The sequence below is a fragment of the Seriola aureovittata genome, chromosome 5 (assembly GCF_021018895.1).
Source record: "Seriola aureovittata isolate HTS-2021-v1 ecotype China chromosome 5, ASM2101889v1, whole genome shotgun sequence".
Classification (NCBI taxonomy): Eukaryota; Metazoa; Chordata; class Actinopteri; order Carangiformes; family Carangidae; genus Seriola; species Seriola aureovittata.
The window spans coordinates 19,686,587-19,709,929 of record NC_079368.1 but is presented as its reverse complement, the minus strand read 5'-3'; the positions used below and the strand labels follow the sequence as shown (position 1 = coordinate 19,709,929).

At 39.9% G+C, this 23,343-nt stretch overlaps 3 protein-coding genes across 4 annotated transcripts; all 3 read right to left on the bottom strand.

The window, feature by feature from the left end:
* Positions 1 to 6,163: 6,163 nt before the first annotated feature.
* Positions 6,164 to 9,640, bottom strand: LOC130169075 (uncharacterized). 2 transcript variants are annotated; one of them, XM_056375494.1, is made up of 6 exons: positions 9,388 to 9,640; positions 8,590 to 8,860; positions 8,259 to 8,465; positions 7,908 to 8,079; positions 7,661 to 7,809; positions 6,164 to 7,442 (listed from the first exon to the last, which is right to left on the bottom strand). In XM_056375494.1, exons 3-6 carry the CDS (start codon positions 8,449 to 8,451, stop codon positions 7,273 to 7,275), a joined length of 684 nt encoding a protein of 227 aa, XP_056231469.1. In that variant the 5' UTR covers positions 8,452 to 8,465; positions 8,590 to 8,860; positions 9,388 to 9,640; the 3' UTR covers positions 6,164 to 7,272. The 2 variants fall into 2 exon arrangements, with proteins under 2 accessions (XP_056231469.1, XP_056231468.1); XM_056375493.1 differs by having other exon boundaries at positions 8,590 to 9,640.
* A 3,179-nt stretch (positions 9,641 to 12,819) lies between these two features.
* LOC130169830 (nuclear factor 7, brain-like) lies at positions 12,820 to 15,553 on the bottom strand. Its single transcript, XM_056376847.1, has one exon. It carries the CDS (start codon positions 15,096 to 15,098, stop codon positions 13,671 to 13,673), a length of 1,428 nt encoding a protein of 475 aa, XP_056232822.1. The 5' UTR covers positions 15,099 to 15,553; the 3' UTR covers positions 12,820 to 13,670.
* A 2,103-nt stretch (positions 15,554 to 17,656) lies between these two features.
* On the bottom strand, positions 17,657 to 18,838 carry LOC130169792 (nuclear factor 7, ovary-like). The gene has a single exon (XM_056376762.1). It carries the CDS (start codon positions 18,836 to 18,838, stop codon positions 17,657 to 17,659), a length of 1,182 nt encoding a protein of 393 aa, XP_056232737.1.
* Between the last annotated feature and the right edge of the window lie 4,505 nt (positions 18,839 to 23,343).

The following is a 23,343-nucleotide window of genomic DNA, read 5'->3' as shown; positions in this document are numbered from 1 at the left end:
CTGATCATTCAATCAATAATGTGCACGTATAAAAAAAAAAAACCCAAAAAACAAAGTAACTGAAAGTGGAAACACAATGTTCAGTGTTCAAATCGACCAGACTGAACAAAAGGTGAAGTTTGTCTCCATCTTTTGACACTGACAAGAATAAACATGTGGCCATTAATGTTTTCATGTTGGGAATCTGTATCTATGTTTACACCCATCATACAGACGTTTATAAACAAACTGTTTCTGTGACTCTCAACAACAGATCACATCTGTTTTAAAGACTAAATGACAGGTGAGCAGGTGTAGAAGCAGCTTGGCTGTAAAGTGTGATGATGAGTTTAGAGTGTAATAAACCTCACTCTAAACCTAAAACTAACATCCCTGAACATCACAGAGATTTCTCAGTATGACACAGTTTGATATCAGAGGTTTTGGCGTCACCAGACTTTGCAATACTGAAATATGGGAATAGTTTCTCAGTGAAAGTGTCTCTGTAAGTGTAGATGTGAGTCATGTTTTCAGGGTCGTAGAAAGAGACCTCCCCCATGTCATAGTCCAGCTGGACTCTGAGGGCTTCAGCTCAGGAAAGAGTCAGTTGACAGGAAGGATAAAGTATTTGCTTCACCAGAATATGGATTGTGGTGGTTATTACATGATGATGATGAACACACCAATGTTATTGGTGAGACTGCATAGTGTTGTGTGGGGGTGTGTTGATGGGGTTTGGTTTTGTGCAGTGGAAATATTGTGATTGTATTATGGGAGCAGGTGTGTAGAATACGAAGATAATGACCAAAGTAATAATAAAACTGATGACAATAAATATGATGTAAATAAGTATGATAATGATATATAAATATATTACTGATGATATATAAATCTATTAATAATAATAAATATGTTCATAATAATAGTAATGATATAGTTATAATTAAGTAATGACAGTAGTAATCTAAATGATAGAAAGAAGTTAAGTCAAAAAAAAAACTGGATTAATAATAAATTTCATAAATAAAATTCGATCTATAGGTGAAGAGATTGGGGTGTGAATTAATAGTGGTTGATGGTCACTCGTGGTCGTCTACTCCCGCTAAAAATTGTGTCCCCGTTGCTCCCAGACCGCTGGTGGCGCGGCCTACTCACAAATAACTGTACATTAATACATTTGTGTGTGGTATATTAAAAGCCTTGTGTATGTGGTGCATTAAAAGAGATCGAGGAGGGTTTTGTAGTGAAAATTGTTGGGATGCTTTTATGTTGTTTTTTTCTTTTCCTCCGATCTAGTGTATGGTGGTTGTGTTTGATTGCGGGAAGGCCAGCAACGGATGTGAGCGGTCTGAGGCAAGGGAGACATATCGAGCGGTCGAGGGGCCATCACACTTATACTGCACTGGTGCAGTGGTTAGCGCTGTCGCCTCACAGCAAGAAGGTTCCAGGTTCGAGTCCCAGCTCGGACACGGGATCTTTCTGTGTGGAGTTTGCATGTTCTCCCTGTGTGGGTTCTCTCCGGGTACTCCGGCTTCCTCCCACAGTCCAAAGACATGCAAATGGGGACTAGGCTAGGACTAGGCTAATTTGATACTCTAGATTGACCATAGGTGTGGCTGTGAGTGTGAATGGTTGAATGTTTGCCCTGCGATGGACTGCCGACCTGTCCAGGGTGTACCCCGCCTCCCGCCCGAAAAGATGCTGGGATAGGCTCCAGCCACCCTGCGACCCTACTAGAGGATAAGCGGAAGAAAATGGATTGATGGATAAGAGGAAAAAAACAAAAAAAAAAAACCAACTGGTAATCTGGCTATGATGATTGTTGTAGAATTGACAAAACAAAATTATATAAATAGGTAAATAAAAGTTATAGTAATAATAATAATTAGACAAATACATATATGTATAATTATCATAATAAAAATATAATCCCACATCAGAAAAGTAAGTGATAAGTTTTCTAATAAAATAAAAGGTTAAAAGGTAAAGAGATATGATATATAGTGTCTAATTTTTAAAGGACTAACCGTGCAAAGAAGAGGAAGGGAGGAAAAGTAGAAGAATGGCCAAGTCATATTGCCAATGATGATGGTGAAGGGAGGAATGGGGTCTGATTCAGAAAATTTGATTGATGGGGGTGAGAGTTGAATGGTGTTAAAGTCCTTTTTTGTAAGAGGAATCAGTTCTGAATGTATTTTAAAAATGGGTACCAGGTTTCTTCATACAGTTTGAGATTATTTTTCAGAGTTGCTGTGAGTTTTTCTAGATTTGAGTGGTCTGTCAATATGTTGAGCCAGTGTTGAGTAGATACCTTAGTTTTGTCTTTCCAGTTCAGTAATATGATCTTTTTGGCAATGGTAAGTGATATTAATATGAATGGTTTATGGTTTTCAGATATGTTTGTTGCAGACAGATCGCCGAGAAGGGCAATGATAGGACTTAATGGGATGTTTGTGCTAAGCATCTCGGATAGCTTATCTAGTACATTTGTCCAGAAGTTTTGGATTGGGGGGCAATACCAGAGGGTGAGGATGTGATTGTCCATTGTAGTTGTGCAGAGTGTGCAAGTGTTGCTCTGTTTGAGACCCATACAGTGGAGTGTGTGGTTGGTTATTTGGGTTCTGTGAAGGATTTTGTACTGTATTAGTTGAGTTTTGGAATTGCATGTCATAGAATATATGTTGTTACATATTGTTTGCCAGTTGGTGTCGATTGGTAGGTTGTTTATGTCTCTCGTCCATTTGTGTATGGGGATTGATATTGTTGAGTCGGTGGATATTAGGAGATTATATATCTGGGACAGCATCTTTTTAGGTTTGAGTGCGTGTAATTTTAGGTAGAAGGGAGAAATTTAGTTATTCATTTCTGTGGTGTTGAGGCGCTTATTTATCACATCTCGTATGAAGGGTTTGTTATTGATCAGAAGCATAGGGTTATTCCATATGGGAGTTTGTGTTGAAAGTGATATTTTGTATTGGAAGATTTTATTTGCTTTCCACCATGCGTTGAGAGTAGTGTTGATTGTGTTGTGTTTGTAGCAGGGGTGGGGCTTTATGGAGTTATCAATGAAAGGGAGATTTTTAGTGCCCAGTTCTTGAGCTAGGCTGTTTTCAACATGTAACCATGGTGAGTTTGTGTTTTTGTCCAGTGGTGGATATACAGCAGTTGTTGTGAAAGGAAGTAGTAATAAAAGTTAGGGGCCTTGAGTCCTTATTCTTGGTTGTTTATTTTTCCAGTAAAATTTGGTGATTGTGCTGTTCAGAGAGGAGAATCAGCTTTGGGGTGGGGCTATAGGGATTATGGCAAAGGGGTAATTTATTTTTGGAAGGATTTTCATTTTGACCATTGAGATGCGCCCGATCAAGGAGAGTGGTAATTTATTCCATCTTTCTAAACTGTCTTTTATTTCTTGTAATAAAGGTGTGTGGTTGAGTTTTAATAATTCATTAGGGTTGGAGGAGATGTGGATTCCAAGATATTTAATTGATTTAACTGTGCGGCTGAGAAGAGGGTGTTGCATCTATCTGTCCCACCCACCGATTGGTAAAATCTCATATTTTGTCCAGTTTATAGAGTAGCCTGATATCTTGCTCTATTTGTCGATTAGATTGTGGATTTGAGGGAGTGAGGATAACGGATTTGTAATGAATAGTAAAACGTCGTCCGCATATAGGCTTATTTTATGGTGGGTGCTTTTTAGTTTTATGCCTGAGACGGCATCGCCTTGTCTAATGGAGGCAGCCAGAGGTTCAAGGAAGAGTGCAAACAAAAGGGGTGATAGGGGGCATCCTTGACGAGTGCCTCGTTGTAGTTTGAAGGGTTTTGATATGATTCCATTGGTGATAACAGAAGCCAAGGGGGAACGGTAGAGAGTTTTAATCCAGGTGGTAAAATATGACTGAAATCTGAATTGGTTTAGGTAGAAGAGAAAGGGCCAGTTTACTTTGTCAAAAGCCTTCTCTGCATCGAGGGTTGCTATAATAAAGGGTGTGGTTTTTAGGTGTGTGTTGTTGTTGTAGAGATTAATAAGATTGAATAGTCTTCTGGTGTTTTCTGAAGAGTGTCTCCCTTTTATGAAGCCTGTTTGATCTATGTGGACTAATGAGGGTATTACTGATTCCAGTCCAATGGCTAAAGACGTACATTTGATAAACCTATATCTCACCATTATGAACTGGACTTTTAGTGTTCATGTCATTGACCAAGTAGACCGATACAAAAATGACTAATAACGTATGAAGGGGCAGTGTAATTAAATACTTAATTAAAATAAATCTCTATTAAAACATCTGTTTCCAAAGAATAAAACTACAGATCCAAAAGTCATCAAATGACACAAGAAGATCAAAAAGTAAAACTGCTGATGAACAAACTGTCACAGAACTGAAACAATCAGAGCATCAGGACAGTGAATATAAACTACTATACAATGTTGTTTGAGTCAAAACAAGATGCAGAGAACCAGGATAATGAACAGCTCTGATTTGTAAAGTTGTCTCCTGATGATGTGATACAGCTTCAGCAGTTTGTTGTCACATTTTCTTGGATATTAATTTTTATTTTGAGAATAAAGATCCAACAAACCTACAAATTAAGTCTATTTTTGAAACTCTCTCTGAACACACATGGCAACTCAGGAAGCTTTCAAAGAGAGCGACTTTCTCAGCCATCTCCTTGGTATTTTGATTATATTTCAACAGCAGGACTCACCAAGTCACTGTCTCTGAAACTGAAAATAATCTAAATGTGTGTTTTCCAGCAGAGATCTGACACCCTGTAATGGCGTCTCAGCTCGGATCGACAATGTCAGAATCTACTTTCATTTCCTGCTGCCATGTTGTCGTGTCACCAGCAGTTGGAGCTGTCTGTAAATAGAGTTTAATATTTTCCTCGATTCTCAACATCATCATTTTGTTGTTTTTCAGAGATGTTTTGAATTTATAAACATGACAATGAAAGTAGTTGTACAAAAGGGACGCAGGCCTTTATTGATTACTCTGGGCGTGTGACGGTGATCAGAGGCAGATACGCGCGGCGAATCGGGAGCGAGCACACGTGAGCCTGAAGACGGCAGAAAGTGCAGAGTGGAGAGAGAGAGAGTGGAGGCTGCCAGTCAGAGACTAATTGTTTCACCGTAAATGTGTGCGTGTGTCCGTGAGACCTAACCATTCACACAAAGCTGTGCCCATGTTCGGTACTGTTGCTTGAGCTTATTAAACAGTCAAACTAAAGAAGAGTTGTCAGCATCTGTGTTTTGACAGACACACCTGGGGCGAAGCTATAGATCAGGATCAGCCAAACAACAATTTACACAGTCCTTTATTACAACCCACAGTAACAGTAGTAGTAGTAGTAAATCCCGCCAAGACTCAATTATACTTTCTTTAAAGGGGACATATTATACTCCTTTTCAACAAGTTTAAATAAGTCTCAGAGGTCCCCAAAACATGTTTTTGCAGCTTCCTCTTAAAAAGCCACTCCGATATTGTATTTTAGCATGCCTGTAAACCCCCCTGTTTCATCCCTGTTCAGAACAGGCTATTTCTGTGTCTGTAGCTTTAAATGCAAATGAGTTGTGCCTGACCACCCCCCTCTCCGGAGGGGGGATGCAGCTTGGGCTTCTGGCACCATGCTCTAATGTTTACAGTGACCAGCGATATGGCTGGTGTTACTAGCACTTTGGTTCAACCGTACCAATTTGATCCAGAATCTGACCCAGAGGGAGAGGCTCCTGAAGTTCAGACTCTACGCCTGCAGCAGGACGTTTCTGAATGGTTAGTAACCAATTTTGTGTATTTTGACATTATATTTTTAGTTTGTTGATATGTGTTGGTAGGCAGTTACTAACATGTAGCTAGGTAGCTAATGTTAACCATTACTGTCTCCCATCTCGTCATTACTGGGATCTCTTTTGGTAAATAAGCACTATTGTGAATTGTGTAATGTAGTTATCAGTCATGCTTCCTTATATATACTTTTACAATCTACAGCAATGTTTGTTGTGTGAGAACTGCTACAGGTGTTCAATGTCGAGACTAGTAAGAAATTTTAATAGATGCTGACGAAGTTAATCATTTTTATTTAGTTAATTTTTCTGCATGTTTTGAGCAGAGATGCTCATCATAACATCTTAACAACCTTTATGTAGTAATTTATTTTTTGTATTATAATGCACTTACACTTCTGTAATTCAGCATAATCATGTCTATCAACAACAATAATCTTTAGTCAAAGAAGAGGCTGTGCAGTGTTTTCTACACTACACTGTTCACAAGCTCCACATTATATACAATAAGTGACATGTTATAAATTACCTGTTATATGCGCTTGATATTTAGCCAGGCTTTTCTTACCCACCTTAGCTCCACTGTCTGTCAGTCTTTGAATTTCATAAGCTTTATATTTTGGTGAATGTTACCATTTTCTCTTTATTTTGGATAGGTGCTCCTGTGGAAACTGTTCAACCATGCCCACAGAAGCTGAGAGTATCTGCTGCCTTGTTATACCACAGGTTGCATTCTCACTAGACAAACTAACAACTAATTTTTTTGATTAGATGTTACATTTATAAGATAACATGACATTCACCATTTGTAATTCACTGTAGGTTACCAGACGGCTACAGGAGATCAAGGAAGATTTACCATGTATGGTAGACCATCCTGGGTTGGAGCCAGTCTGCCTCAATGTGTACTCCCTCCAGAATGCCTGCAACATATACCGCGCTGACTACGGTCCTTTACGGTTGAGAGGAATACACCGGTGCGTTTTGCTCCTTTATAAGAACATATAGTTTCAATCTAAATAAAAGATGTTAGGCAGTTTTGTTTTACTTCAGTGCACATAATTTTACAATGGTAATAACACACCACAAATGGAGTAATACACACTCAAATAAATCAGTTCAGATGCTCTTTGATTTGTAAAGTTTTTCCATCATCAGATAGTGTGCATATAATATATGAATTCAGAGGAATCATTTGTTGAGAAATGATCAAGCATTTATTTACATCAAATAAGGCCCTTTCATCAGTGATAATAAAAAACAGTAGGATTCACTGAATCCATATAAACAATTATGAGACACAACATAGATTGTATATATGTGTGCAGGACTAAATTCCCTGTCCAATTGTTTTAGTCGGTACAGGTATTTAGCCTATAGGAGCTTTGTGAGCTGGTGCTGGGGCTTCCTTGGTCGCAGAATCCGGGTCGTCATTCCAGCCTGCGTGGTCCTACGAATCCGCACGGAGTTTCCTGACGCCATAGGCCACTATACGGGTTTTAGACTGCCTAACAATTGAACCGGGACACATAGCTAGAGATGACCTCCTCCTTCTCAGGCCGCTTAAAATGTGCAGTGAGGTCCTCTGGGATGGGGATGGCCAAAACAGCTTCTGTGTATGGTCCCGGGTCAACAAAGACTTTTTCAAATATGAGGTCCACCATGTCAGCCAAATACCCTGTTTGATAAAACACAAAATTTTTGTTTACAAAAACAGACTGAAAGTCCGTTTCTAACTACCTCCTGACATTACTCACTTTATCTAATTTATTATTTTTATAAAGTTGATTTTCTTTACTGTATTTTGTTGGAACTGTTATAACATGTACGTGCAATACTTGATACAGTGTGTACAAAACATTTTTGGGTTGAAAAATATGATTATATAACACTTACGGAATGTCGGCTCAGTCTTAACTGGTTTAGCTCTGCATTCTCCCTTCATGGCCTTTGGAAAGTGGACCGTGAAGAGGGGTTCACCTTCTTTTGTCTGGGCTTGTGGTCGACCAGCATTTTCGTTGAAGTACATGGCAGCAGGGTAGAGTCTGGAGGTACAGTAAAGAGAAAATCAAAGATGTTAATATTGACAGAAACCTTAGCCTACACACTTTCACAAGTTCTAAGTAACCACAGCTTCATTTACCTGCACAGCATTCCAAGAAATGGGAAGACAACATTCTTTGGGGCAAAACGAAGGATGACGCTGTGGAAAGCCTCCACAGATGAAGTCTGGTGGTAGGGGCTCAGTTTCGCGAAATCCTTTAGAGTCCTTTTTTCCGTCAGCACCTTCTCTAGCTTGTACAAGGCAGGAGTTGCTAAAAACAAAAAAATATAAAAAATATATATATATATAATACAGTAATAATTATTAATGATAGTTACTAAAACTTACTTAATCATTAGATGTGGTTACCTTTTTTACAATATTTCTGATCACTAACTATAATAAAAGGAGTTGTGTGATGAGGTTTTAGTCTGTTTATTAGTAACACACCTGGTGAAAGCCATTTATTCTTGTCCCTTGTGTGGCGCAGTGGATGTTGACACTGGGGGAAAATAGGATCCTGCTCCTCCTCCAGGTCCAGGTGAGTTCTTTTAGATGGTCGCTTTATAGGTGTTGATGAAAAACACACAGGATCTGCAGAGGTAGCAACGGATGCCCCAACACCAAAGTCCTTGCAGGACATAGTAGCCTGGACACCTGTAACCAATTATATTTTTTGAATAAAAGAAACTTTAGCAATGTGACACATAAACACAGAACAATATCCCGTTAAAGTGAAAGTATTTTATCAAAAGTAGATGCACTTCAGGTGGATACAGACCTGTACTTCTGATGTGAGGCTGAAGAGTCCTCAAGGATAACTGTGTGCCTACTGTTCCTGTCTCCAGTGAGTCGGTCTGGCAGGCAACATCCTTTGTTGCAGGGGGAGCGTGTCTATGTTCCCACAGCCCTAACCCTATCCCTATATTCCCACAGCCGTAACTCTAACCCTAATTTTCAAAAATGTCTGTGAAAAAAAAGTTCTAAGAAATGTGGGAACATAGGGCTGACCCTGTTGCGGGAAACTGTACAGATGCACTTGATGTGCTGGCCTGAAAAAAGGAAACAGAGGTTACACCAACATCTTCTCAAATGTGTCGTATGGCAACAGCTGCAAGCAGTGCAATAAATAGCCTACTACATGCATAAAATGCTAAAAGTGTGGATTGTAGCCTATCCCCTTATCTAGATATTCCCTGAAGGTAATGTATGTGTAAACATTATATCAAGTTAAAACAATATCATAAAGAGTGACTCCTCATACTAACTTTCACTGCACTAATAAACAAGCCCGGACACCTATGCTAATCACTACAGAGCCTATTTTTAGTCCGAATTTTACCGGCTTGACTTTACAGACAGCTAAAACGCCTTTAAAGTATAATACATTTAACACGGTGGCTCTAATCAATGTCACACGGCGATACCAAGCAGAAGAATTGCATACAATCTGTACCCGGCTATACCTGGCTGCGCGTCGACGAGGCAAAATGTTAGCCACATTAGCTGCCATGCTAACAACACACGCAACAGGCTCTCGTGAACATACAGTAAAGCAACATAAAATGGTAAAACTTACAGCTCCCAAGTTCAAAGTTGGGTCACGGACAGTCGGTACTGATCCATGCTTTATCTTAAGACTTGTAGCAAATCCTGCATTGTACTGGCCCTCGTTGAGAAAGCAGTCCGAGGTGAAATGGTTAGCACACACATACAACACTTTCGGAGTTGGAGCGGGTACATTTCCATCAAAAATAAAATTAATCCACTGGGTCTTCAGATCCTCAGGCGTAGGGGTTAAAAAAAGACTTCTGTGTTGGTTTGTGCAGCCAACAACACTGTGTTTCGCTCGTACCTTCGACATTGTTCTACCGAAAGCTAGTGTTCGCGAGGGAAGTAACGATAGCGTCTGCAAGGCAGACTCAGTGGGCGGACAACACACCTAGCTCGGGGAGTGTCACCCATCCGGGGGGAGGTGGCATCTCCCTTCTTGACGACATCAAGGGAAAATCTCCAATTCGCCTGTCTGAGCACACATTTCCTGAAAGGTGGAGAGGATGGACTTTTCTCATGTTTGGGGGTTCGTAGACATGCCAGGGACACATACTACTGATAGAAAACCATGGAAAAGTGCATTTTGCATAATATGTCCCCTTTAAACTACTTTTATCAACTTGTTTATCCAGATCTCAACTTGTTTGTGTTGTTGTAAAACTTCCTGGATCGAACACACAAGATAAAATTAACACTTTACATTTGGACTAAAAAAGCTTTGACAGGAAGAACAAATGCAGCTCAGACAGGAGCAGATGTTTTATAGTAATATTTCACAAAAACCTTCTTCGACCAGGACGTTGCACAACATTCACTGTAAAGCTCGTCAGTCACGCGACAATAAAAACATGTAGATCTGCTGCCGACTCTGAGCCAACAGCTGCACAGACATTTAATCTACACTGTGCAACACCTTTCAAATAACAATGTAGTGTATTATCCACTTCATTTCCTTCTATTTCAACATTCTAAATTGTTGTATGTTCTTCTTCTATGTATGTTTTATTCTTAAGTTCAAGAAGGGTGTCAACTAAGGCTTTGTCAAAGGTTACCTTGAACCACTCATTGTAAGTTGAGTTTGTGTATTAGGGTGCAAAACTGGTTAAACATTGGTTTTCTGTTTAATACGGTACGAGAGACTCAGGATGTGGGGGTCTTTGCTGGTGTAAAAGGTCAAAGGCCAGAGACCAGAGGCCGTAGGCCAGATGTGGTCAACCATTTGGGTGAAGGCTTCTTCTTATAGGAAGAAGTGCACATTCCAAAGGTGGGTTGAGACAGATAAATAGAGGGGTTTGTGAGACGGTAGAGGAGAGATCTCACATTGGCAGAGATGCACCAGGATTCGGCATTTTTGACACAGTTTCTTTCTTTAAAATAAACTTCTTTTTGATTGCAAGTAAAGACGTGTCAGCGGTGATCACTTCTTCACATCAGCACCTCAAGATACCACAACAACACTGATCATTGTCAGTCAATCAACACGTAGTAGTATAGTACTATAAATTCCACTACATTTTAATATTGACTGCATTTTAACATTAACTGTACCTTAACTTTAATCATATTTTAACATTAACCGTTTTATGGTGTATTTATTTTAATTAAATTATGCCTTCTTTTAAATTATACCCATATATACTTTCACAATCAACAGGTTCAGAGAATCGACAAGTCATTTGCACACATGGGCATTAAACAGTTAACAGCAACACGTTACTAGGCAACCGACCCCGCGGCTAAGCTAGCGCTAGCACAAACATTCGTCACGCAGCACTGATCCAGTCTTTTAGTTCAAACGCTCGCCGTCTTACCGGCTGCCTCTCTGGTGTTTGTAGATGCATCAAGCTCTGCTCGGGCTCACCACAGGGCACAAACAGCCAACAGTCTCCTTAGCTGCCGCTGTCTACGTACCCGAGCGCTTGGTTTGCTGCTGCTGCTGCTGCTGCTGCTGCTGCTGCTGCTGCTGCTGCTGCTGCTGCTGCTGCTTTTTATGGTCCGGGCAGCACACGGGGCGATTGTGGAATGTTTCCATCCTGCTTGCTCTCCTACGCGGAAGTGGTATTCCCATCCCCTCCTCCTCTGGGTTCCAGCATTCTCTATTGAAACTCCAGTTTGACTTGACAAAGTGATCGGGATCTATTTCTCAAGAGAGACCAGTGTGCAGAAAATAAACATATACAGTTTATACATAGACACACGCACAGATAATTCACAGACATACATTATAGACATTTACATGTTTTAACACCTGTACTCACATGGAGGGACTTGACATCGTTGGTAACTCCTGTCTGGGTTCTATCTGAGAGATATGCAACCATTTGACTGTTGACTGTTGATTACAATCAACTGAATCAAATGCTTTAGACAGGTCGATGAAAAGTGCGGCTTGTGTTGATAATGGTCCAGGGCTTCAGTGATGTTGTTAAATACACATAATGCTGCTGTTGTTGTGCTGTGACATGGTCTAAATCCTGACTGCTCGGGCTGTAATATGTGATTTGACTCTAGAAGCAGTCTCAGTTGAGATTTTACTAAGGACTCCAGGATTTTAAATAAACAGGATAATTTTGAGATTGGACCATAATTATTTAAGTTACACGGATCACCTCCTTTATGTAATGAGATTACCTGTGCAGACTTCCAGATATTCTTCCAGAATATTATAATTTAACCATGATTTTTTCTGGGGATTACTTATCCATGTTTAATTTCATTATTCAGTCCTTTTGACTCACTCAACTTTTTTTTTTAAAGAACCACATATTGAGTGAAAATGTTAATTCTCCTTAACAGTAGAACAAGTTTAGACACCACTGCTACAGCTCTGTCAATAAATTCCTCAGCTATCCTCATCTTAAATGAGTCTGACTTTAACAGATATTAGTTTAAACACACTGTTAAAACTTCAAATTAAAACACTCATAAACAACTGCAATGCTTCTGTTTGATTTTTAAGAAATACAAAGTGTGAAAGGTGAAACAACAGAGGTGTTTCCTGAGGAGACTGTTTTCCGTTAGCTTTTAAATGTGTTTCTATGATCTTGCAGTAACAGGTTCATGTTTTTCCTTTTTTTTTTTTTTTTTTACACTGGATTTCTGACTGTTTCTATTTTTGAGAAAACACACAAACAGATGACGACGTCAGTTTTAAACAAGCCATATGACTCTTCTCCAACATGCAGAGATTGATTCCTCACGTTTTAGGGTATTTGCCTTGATCAGTGTGGTGTGAGATTATTTTAACATTCTTTATATACATTGATTAGTCAAGTGACTTCACAAAATGAAATATGTTGTGAATTGTTTGGACTGTCCATCAATGTTGAAGAGCTGATGTTGAGATTTACATATAGAACATTGTGTTCTGAAAACAAAGACTGAAAGAGTTTCAGGAAGAAATTTGTTGTTTTGAAAGTAAAAATGAGGTTTTATCCATTAATTGGTCAAGAAAAAGTAAATTGTTGAGAAAACACAGGTTATAAAATAGATCTGTATGATTTATATGTTTTGTAATTTGTACTTGAAGCTCATCATCATGAACTGGACATTGTTATTTATCAATCATTTTATTGACAGTACAAAAGTAACAAATACTTATTTTTAAGAAGCAGTGTAATCAAACACTTCATTAAAAAAAACTATTAAAAACTCATCACATGACACAAGAAGATCAAAAAGTAAAACTGCTGATGAACAAAATGTCACAGAACTGAAACAGTCAGAGCATCAGGACAGTGAATATAAACTACTATACAATGTTATTTGACTCAAAACAAGATGCTGAGAACCAGGAATGAACAGCTCTGATTTGTAAAGTTTGTCTCCTGATGATGTGATACAGCTTCAACAATTTGTTGTCACATTTTCTTGGATATTAATCTTTATTTTTAGAATAAAGATCCAACAAACCTACAAACTAAATCTATTTTTGAAAAGCTGAAAATCGACAGCAGGAGTTACCAACATGAATAAATCTGAACTAAAGAAAACAAAACTGTAACTAAATGATTTTCATATAAAAACAACAGTTTGGATTTCCATGAGTTTCCATGACAACAACAATTGAAGATAAAATCATTTTACATGATCAATTTTAGACAGTAAAGTTTCTGTGACCATCAACAACAGATCAATTCTCTTCATGAATAAGATCATTAAATAACAATCAATCAGAAATCTTAAAAACTAAAACTGATGATGATTATATTATTTAAAAAGAAGCAGGTTGGCTGTAAAGTGTGATGATGAGTTTAAAGTGTAATAAACCTCAAACCATCATGAGGGAAAAACTAACATCCCTGAACATCACAGAGAAATCTCAGTGTGACACAGTTTGATATCAGAGGTTTTGGCATCACCAGCTGGATAAGTACTGAAATATGGGAAAAGTTTCTCAGTGAAAGTGTCTCTGTGAGTGGAGATGGGAGTCACGTCTTCAGGGTCGTAGAAGGACACCTCCCCCCTGTCATGGTCCAGCTGGACTCTGATCCTCTGGAGACTCTTCTTCACTGTGATAGTCTCATCAACAAGATTGGTGTATTTTCCACTGCGATGTAATATACCCCAGATTCCATGTTCTGGTGAATTACATATCTCTCCCTTCCTGTCAAATGACTCATTAGCCAAACCCACAATCCAGCGAGGATGGTCTCCCACCTCCACCTCCCAGCTGTGTTTCCCTGAGCTGAAGCCCTCAGAGCCCAGAACAGTGGCATACTTAATGAATCTCTCTGGATTGTCAGGGAGCTGCTGCTCTGTGTCTCCATGTCTCACACTGGTCAGATCATCAGACAGATGGAGACAGGGGTATGCAGTGTTTGGGTCCAGAATGACAGGACTGAAGTGGACCTTCTCCTTCATCTTCTCCCAGACTCTGAAGGACAGGTTGCCCAGGTGTTTGGCCACATCTATCAGAGCTCCTGAGAGCAGCTGTGGATCTGACAGTGAGCACTGGGCTCTGGCTCTGGTCTGAGTGGGTTTATAACTGCTGAGGAACGGCACGTTGTGTTTCTGCAGGTCTTCTTCAACAGCAGAGATACTGTCTGACAGAGAGGAGATCTGCTCCTGAATCATCTTCATCTCCTTGCTGATAGTCTTCCCCTTCTGCTCCTCTTCCTCCCTCAGAGCTGCCAGTCTAGACTCCTCTTCCTCTTTCAGGAACTGGTAGAGCTTGTTGAACTCTGCTCTGATCTGCCTCTCAGTGGACGACAGCTGCTTCTTGGAGTGTTGAATCGTTTCACTGTATGTTTTATCCATTTGTTTGTATTTGCTCCTCTTGTCCTGTAGAGACTTTAAGTCAGATTTCAGCTGCTCCTTCAGGTCACTGACTGCTTGTTCTAGAGGAACCACCTTGTGACTCTGGTGGTGAGGAAAATCACAGACAGTACACAGAGCTCTATCTTCATCCTTACAGAACAATTTAGGCTCGTCTTGATGTTTACTACAAACCACCTCCACCTTCTTCTCTCCCAGTTCTGTCTCAGATGATCCAGATTTCTGTCTCACAGCAAAGGAATCAGCCAGTTCCTTCAGTGCAAGGTTCACAGGTAGAAAAGCCTTTGAAGATTTTCTTTTGCAAATTGGACAGTTTTTGTTTTTAGCTTGTTCCCAGAATTTCTTCAGGCAGCTTGAACAGAAGCTGTGGTTGCAGCTCAGAGACACAGGATCTCTGAAAGTCTCTGAACACACATGGCAACTCAGGAAACGTTCAAGTAGAGCAACTTTCTCAGCCATTTCCTCTGATTTCAAATTGTTTGTAATTGAAAGACTCACCAAGTTTAATTTCCCTTCAGCTTGGCTCTTACACTGTCCAGGTGATTATTGTTCAGTTCGAGATTTCCCAGCCTGTAATGGCGTCCTGACTCCGTTCAGCAATGACAGAATCTGCTTTCAATTTCATCCAAATCTTTCATTGGTTATTCATTAATGACAGTATATTCTGCTATCTGTTTTTATTACCTTTGTACAGAACAAGATGTGAGCTAAGTCATGTGACACCTGTCCTTCAGTCCCTGTGTTTGCAAGTGTAGAGTGAAGCAGTGTGGGAAATGTAGTTACACATCGACCCGAAGGTGAAGAGACACTGAACTATTGATCCCACTGAAATGTTGTGTTTTGTATTTAGTGAATGACAGTGAAAAGTGTATGTTGTCACAGTAGAGACAGAGAAACTGCTGGAAACACTGGTGATGATAAAATAACATCAGACTCTTAAGATGACACTTATTCACTGAGTGATGTTAAAGAACAATAATGAGGTGAGTGAGTGTTTTTGTGCTTGTGTTTCTTTCATCGTTTGTTCACTTGATTTTTCATCCAGAAGATCAAACATAGTCGTTCTTATCAACTGATCAATCATGATCTGATCACATGTTTTATTCCAACTCTCATTTATCTGTAGACTTTGTCTTACAGCTTTTTATTAGTCTCGTACCCAACCTTTGGACTCACTGTCTCGACAGGGCAGTTCCTCAACTATCTTCACAAAATCCCTCAAACTAAATATTTGTATATCTTCTCATAAAGTGGGTTATAGGCTTGTGCCAGACTGACAACAGATAGTCAAACATGACTTTGTTGTTATTATTATTATTGTTTTTTATAAATGATCATGCAGAAATTGTGCTCAGAGAAGCAACCAATAGTATTCAAGTCTTTAATGAGTAGCTCCAGCACCTCACATACAGGAAGCAGTGTGTGTGTGTGTGAAGTACTTTCAACAGATGAGAAAAAGAGGTTTTAGGTTTTTATGCAAAATTTAAAACGACAAAGAAGAAACAAGTAACAGCAACAGACAATAAGTGGGAACTAACTGAGCCAAACAGCTTGAAGTGTTAACTTTGTTTTGCCCTTTGTGGAGGTAAACAAAGGCATATTACACTCACTGAGCACTTTATTAGGAAACACCTGCTGATTCATGCAATTATCCAAATCAGCCAATCATGTGGCAGCATTTATTTCAAAGTGGACAATCCTGCAGATACAGGTCAGGAGCTTCAGTCAATGTTCACAACAAACATCACAATGAGGGGAAGATGTGATCTCAGTGACTTTGACCGTAGCATGATTGTTGGTGTCGGACGAGCTGGTTGGAGGATTCATGAAACAGCTGATCCCCTGAGATTTTCACACACAGCAGTCTCTAGAGTTTTTACTCACAATGGAGTCAAAAACAAAAAAAACATCCAGTGATCAGCAGCTCCGAGGACGGAAACACCTTGTAGAGGAGAGAGGTCAGAGGTCAGTGGTCACACTGGAACTGACAGAAAGGCTACGGTCACTCAGATAACCACTTTTTACAACTGTGGTGAGCAGAGAAGCATCTCAGAGCAAACGACACGTCGAACGTTGAGGCAGCAGATGGTAGAGTCACAATTCAGCATCAGCAGCATGAATCCATGGACACAACCTCCTTTGTACCAACAGTCAGGGCTGCTGGAGGTGTAATAGTGTGGGGAACGTTTTCTTGAAACACTTTGAGCCCCTTAATACAAACCAATCATGGTTTGAATGTCACATCCTATCTGAGTATTGTTGCTGATCATTCAATCAATAATGTGCACGTATAAAAAAAAAAAAGAACCCAAAAAAACTAAGTAACTGAAAGTGGAAACACAATGTTCAGTGTTCAAATCGACCAGACTGAACAAAAGGTGAAGTTTGTCTCCATCTTGTGACACTGACAAGAATAAACATGTGGCCATAAATGTTTTCATGTTGGGAATCTGTATCTATGTTTACACCCATCATACAGACATTTATAAACAAACCGTTTCTGTGACTCTCAACAACAGATCAATTCTGTTCAAGAATAAAAGAAAAAATAACAATCAATCAGAAATCTTACAAACTAAAACAGATGATGATGATATTATTTAAAAATCAGTCTTGATTTGTAGCTGTATAAAAGTTTATCACTTGATCTGATTCAGTTGAAAACAGTTGTTGAGTTGTTCATGTTTTCAGTTTTGTACATCAACACAATTCTGGATAATTCATTTCAGAGCACAGAAACAAGGAGCTAAATGTTTTAGTGACCCTCAACACCAAATCACATCTGTTTTAAAGACTAAATGACAGGTGAGCAGGTGTAGAAGCAGGTTGGCTGTAAAGTGTGATGATGAGTTTAGAGTGTAATAAACCTCAAACCATCATGAGGGAAAAACTAACATCCCTGAGCATCACAGAGAAATCTCAGTGTGACACAGTTTGATATCAGAGGTTCTGGTGTCACCAGACTTTGCAATACTGAAATATGGGAAGAGTTTCTCAGTGAAAGTTTCTTTGTAAGTTTAGATGTGAGTCATGTCTTCAGGGTCGTAGAAGGACACCTCCCCACTCTTCTTCACTGTGACAGTCTTACCAACAACATTGGTGTATTTTCCACTGCGATGTAATAAACACCACAATCCATATTCTGGTGAAGCATATATCTCTCCCTCCCTGTCAACTGACTCTTTAGTCAAATCCACATTCCAGACAGGATAGTCTCCCACCTCCACCTCCCAGCTGTGTTTCCCTGAGCTGAAGCCCTCAGAGCCCAGAACAGTGGCATACTGAGTGTTTCTCTCTGGATTGTCAGGGAGCTGCTGCTTTGTGTCCCCATGTCTCACACTGGTCAGATCATCAGACAGATGGAGACAGGGGTTTGCAGTGTTTGGGTCCAGAATGACAGGACTGAAGTGGACCTTCTCCTTCATCTTCTCCCAGACTCTGAAGGACAGGTTGCCCAGGTGTTTGGCCACATCTGTCAGAGCTCCTGAGAGCAGCTGTGGATCTGACAGTGAGCACTGGGCTGTGGCTCTGGTCTGAGTGGCTTTATAACTGCTGAGGAACGGCACGTTGTGTTTCTGCAGGTCTTCTTCAACAGCAGAGATACTGTCTGACAGAGAGGAGATCTGCTCCTGAATCATCTTCATCTCTCTGCTGATAGTCTTCCCCTTCTGCTCCTCTTCCTCCCTCAGAGCTGCCAGTCTGGACTCCTCTTCCTCTTTCAGGAACTGGTGGAGCTTGTTGAACTCTGCTCTGATCTGCCTCTCTGTGGACAACAGCTGCTTCTTGGAGTGTTGAATCATTTCACTGTATGTTTTCTCCACTTGTTTGTATTTGCTCCTCTTGTCCTGTAGAGACTTTAAGTCAGATTTCAGCTGCTCCTTCAGGTCACTGACTGCTTGTTCTACAGGAACCACCTTGTGACTCTGACTCTCTCCCAGTTCTGTCTCAGATGATCCAGATGTCTGTCTCCCAGCAAAGGAATCAGCCAGTTCCTTCAGTGCAAAGTCAAGCTTTGGAAAATCCTTTGAAGATTTTCTTTTACAAATTGGACAGTTTTTGTTTTTAGCTTGTTCCCAGAATTTCTTCAGGCAGCTTGAACAGAAGCTGTGGTTGCAGCTCAGAGATACAGGATCTATGAAAGTCTCTGAACACACATGGCAACTCAGGAAACTTTCAAAGAGAGCAACTTTTTCAGCCATGACACCCTGTAATGGCATCTCAGCTTGGATTGACAATCTCAAAATCTACTTTCATTTTCTTTCACCTCTGTCATTGGTTAAATTCACACCAGCAGGAAATGCTGTTGAGTCACCAGCAGATGGAGCTGTAACCATGTCAACTAGAGTTTAATATTGTCCTCTTGATTCTCAACAACATAATTTTATCAGCCGTTTTTCAGTCTTTCAGTTTTGAATTCATAAATATGACAAAGAAAGTAGTTGGTCAAAGACAGAGTTGTTGAGCAGAGAAAGATAAAATACTGAAACTACTTCCATCAGCTTGTTCATTTAGATCACATTTTCGTTTTTGTTGTTGTAACACTTCCTGCATCTTCTGAGGACAGAAACACCTGATGACAGAGGTCAGAGGTCAACGGTCAGACTGGAGCTGACAGACAGGCTACAGTAACTCAGATAACCACTCCATACTGTGGTGAGCAGAAAAGCATCCCAGAATGAACAACATGTCGTGGATGGTCTTTAACAGCAGATGCACTTTTTTTTTCAGAGATGATTTGACAAAAATACACTTGTGACTCCTAAAGTTTCCCTCTGGCCTTTCAAGAAATCTGCTGCATTGTTTTAAAGATAAAAACTACGACTTTCTCTGCAGCAAAAAAGCAGCAGCTTTTTGTTGTGCTGAGCTGCAAAGAAAGTCCTCTATCTTTAAACTTAATCTCTAATGTGTTCTCTGAATGACTACTTATAAAAAGTGATATTCAATGTGCATGTCACTATAAACTTTCACCTAATCATCAGAAATAACATCAGTCTTCACCACTGGAGGTCAGAAAGAACTCAAGTTTCAGCTGCAAAGAACTGAAAACTCCCAGCTGTGAAGTTTGACTTTAAAGTTGTAGTAAAACCTCCTAAACACATCAGTAAATATCTGAACTTCTTCCATCCATGGATGACTCGAGTTCCTTTTAGAAAAAGCAATTAGATCTAGATCTAGGTCTACCTGCCTTGACATGTAACTCCTGTTTGCATTGTATTGTTTCACTCAGCGCAGGTGCAGCTCAGCTCTTGCAGCAGAACCGTTCCTCAGTGTTACGGCGTCCTTGTTCTGTATTTGACCCCAAATGCATCTCTCACTTCATGTAACACTTAACCCGAGCTCTCCCCCGAGGAACTCTGAGTAACTGAATACACATGTGGAGCCTCTTTCACCAAGGGTTAAAGTGAGCTGAGACTGTGTGTGTTTTTCGGTGCGTTACAGCCAAGCCGGAGAGAGGCAGAGCTGTAAGAAAGAGACAGACAGGACTGGTGATAGATGAATATTTGATCAGCTCCTCTCCGGCCCGCTGTGCTATAATATTGATGTGGTCCAGAGGCCTTGAGGCTGGCTCTCTCTGGCTCACAGCTACATTAGCACACCGGCAGCATACCTGAGCTCTCCCTGACCTCCCAATGGAGAAAACCTGTGTGGTATGAATACGACGATTTGTGCCTGTTATGTGTGCATGCAGACACAAAGCACATGTTTGGGTATTTACCAGATTACCTTTGCCTGAGGTTTTCTTGCAGTATTTAAACGTCTGATGTAAGAGAATACACCCTTTTTTCCACTCACTTTTTTTTATTTATTTATTTTTTTATATGTTGTGTGCTGTGTGCTGTTATGTGCCAGTTATACCATGGCAACAGAGAGCACATGTTTCTGATTGGCTGGCTGGCAGTTGCCTGTTAATATTGTATGACAGGTCTCGTCTACCATGGTCCTGGTCAACAGTTTAACCACCTTTTTAAATAAGTGCACAAGGTGTATTAAACTGTAGGGTAACCGTGGCAACAGAACTTGTGTTTAGCGCTCAGGTCTCACTGGAGGAACGACGCCTGACCACAACTATGAACAAAATTAAAAATTAAAAAAAAAAATGGATGAAATGATGATTCAAGCACAACTTTCTCTTTTGTGATAATAATCACAATGTAAATGGGACATTGTCCACATAAAAGACAATAATACCACATATAACAGTTGATATTCATGTTTGAAAGAAAGACACAATAAGCTTTTTGCATTATCTTAGACTTTTTGACACAGCGATAGATCATGGGATGCTTTTATTCAGCAACAACCTCGGTTCCATGAATGAACGTTAATTAATCGTGAAAAAAAAAAAAGTCCAAAAAAGTACCTTTAATTTTCCTGCTTCATGCAGAATCGCACAAGGCACAGAGGGAAATGGTAATTTCAGAGCCTTTGCATGGGACCTTTAAACCTGTGGTGGGAGCTGCACATTCCTTCTGGATTTAATGAAATCAAATACACATGTCCAATCTCCCTGTGACTGCACTTACAGTCGGACTGAAGGTGAAGGAGAGAAAGGCTTGTCATTCAAGTCGGCTGCATGATTTATTACCACTGGGATCCCACTGTAACTCACTTTATCTGGAGCTAACTGAAAACCTTGAACACACTGACTTCTGCCCACCTCTCCACGAACAGCGTGCGCTCACGAGTCAGTATTTCCATCAGGTTTTGCTCAGTCAAATCCAAGAACTCTAAGAACTCTTCATCTAAAAATCAGTAAAGGAATCTGTAAGTTTGAGTTTTGGCTCTTTGGTGCTTTGATACATCACAGCTGCTCTTTCTGCACTTAGAGAAGAAATAACACATCCTTTCTCTTACATATGAAAAGCAGAAATGATGCACCCTTATTCAAATCAGTATACTCAAGGTGTCTGCTAATGCGACCTTTCTTGGTCTGGTATGACCAGTAGCTTGGTGGCTAATGTAGCAAATCTCAGTCAAAAAGACATTAGTGTGTAATTGACATTATTGAGTTCACCTACTTGACGGTGTCTCTCTTCTCGAATTACTATCACATCATGGCTGCATCCACACTAAGTTTTCAAGCCCCTAAAATGGAGACACTGCTGCAGTGTTTGCAAATTCCCTTTTTTCAAGGAAGAAAATGTAGCCAGGTTACACGAAAGTAAAGGTAAATATTTCAAAATAAAGGCCATTGTGGCCATTCTATAAAAGTGCAACAATACGCAATCACAGATAAAGATTTTTCTTTATTTTTTTTTCTTTGCATTAAGAAATGAAAAAAATATTTTATCTTGAGAGTGTGGTGTATTATTTGCTTGTGTAGTGTGAATTAATGGCCTTTATAGTTTTTATTTTGAAATATTAACCTTTACTTCCGTGTTAACAGGAATTTGCAAACACCAAAATTGGACCGTTTCTTTTCATTTGATCTTGTTTTTCGTTTTTTAAAATTGTGACAACAAAAACGTAAATACTACGTTTTTTTCTTGCTTTTTCATTCCTGGTTTAAAACGAAAAAACGAGCTGCCTGAACGCACACAGACCACGTAGCCTATGTTTTAGCATTTACCATCATCTTGTGATTGTCTCTTGTGGCCCGTGTCAGTCGAAAAGAGTAAAAATTACATTTTCTTTTTTACTTTTGATTGAATTAGACTCTTTGTAGGGGGCACCCTCTCATTTATCTGTTGGTGTGCTGCCTTGTGTCATGCTCTGCTTTATGTTTCACATCATCCTGTCACGTCGAGCCTGTGCGTTATCATGTTATATCATCTTACCATCAGCATTAAAGTTTGATGTAAAGCCTCAACCTCCGCACATTCACAGAGTTCATCAGCGGGGGGTCAGAAGTTCAAAGATGAGATAATGTTCTTGACTGCCCGTGCACCTGGAGCTGCTGATGAGCTCGGTGTGTGTCGGGAGTCACATGACACGTGCTGACCTACAGGAAGTGCCTCCTTCGTCATCAACGGTGAGCAGAGAAGAAGAAAAAGACGGGGGTGGGACTCTAACTCAGAATGACTTAGCTGTACTATTCTCTGCTCTTCTCTTGTCGTCTCTGTGGATTACACTGTTTTGTGTCTGTCCTCACATAAGATCACCCACTCAAACGGAATGCTCCGACTTCCTCTTCTCTTCTGAGTAAAAGTCATTTTATTGATCACATGAACAAGAAAATTATTGCAGTTTTGAAAACACGTACTGACTGACATTAATACACCTTTACCCACTTAACTTTAGCGACTTGGTTGAAAACACAGGACTCTGAAAATGTTCTTTGTGATGGATCACACCCTGCATTTCAAGCAAGTTCCTGCAGGTTTATGATCATATCAAGGTGAAATAAAGATAAGATAACACTTTATTGATCCCATGAGGGAAATTTAGTGAGATAGCAGCACATTAAACAGACTACAGAGGAGGTAGGAAGGAGCAGGATGGAGATAAGTAGAAAAATATAGAAATAGAATAATATAGAATACCATGACCAGTGTGCTTAAATGGAGCACAGAATACCTTTCCCAAAGTATGTGGACACCTGAACATTTCAGCTTTTTGTTATTGTGGAGCATCAAAACCATGGGCATTAACCTGCTGCTATAACAACCTCCACTCCTCTCCTTTCGGACTTTCCACCAGATCTTAGAGCCAATGGCTGCAGGGATTTGCTCCCATGTAACTACAGAAGCATTAGCGAGGTCCA

Bases quoted from the DNA above. Each gene is read 5' to 3' on its own strand.
- LOC130169792 (XM_056376762.1), bottom strand. From the start codon at position 18,838: ATGGCTGAAAAAGTTGCTCTCTTTGAAAGTTTCCTGAGTTGCCATGTG.
- LOC130169075 (XM_056375493.1), bottom strand. From the start codon at position 8,451: ATGTCCTGCAAGGACTTTGGTGTTGGGGCATCCGTTGCTACCTCTGCA. The intron at 8,080-8,258 runs GTGTGTTACTAA...TTTTGTTTTTAG, and splicing joins GAATAAATGGCTTTCACCAG to CAACTCCTGCCTTGTACAAG. The intron at 7,443-7,660 runs GTAAGTGTTATA...TTTATCAAACAG, and splicing joins TAAGACTGAGCCGACATTCC to GGTATTTGGCTGACATGGTG.
- LOC130169830 (XM_056376847.1), bottom strand. From the start codon at position 15,098: ATGGCTGAGAAAGTTGCTCTACTTGAACGTTTCCTGAGTTGCCATGTG.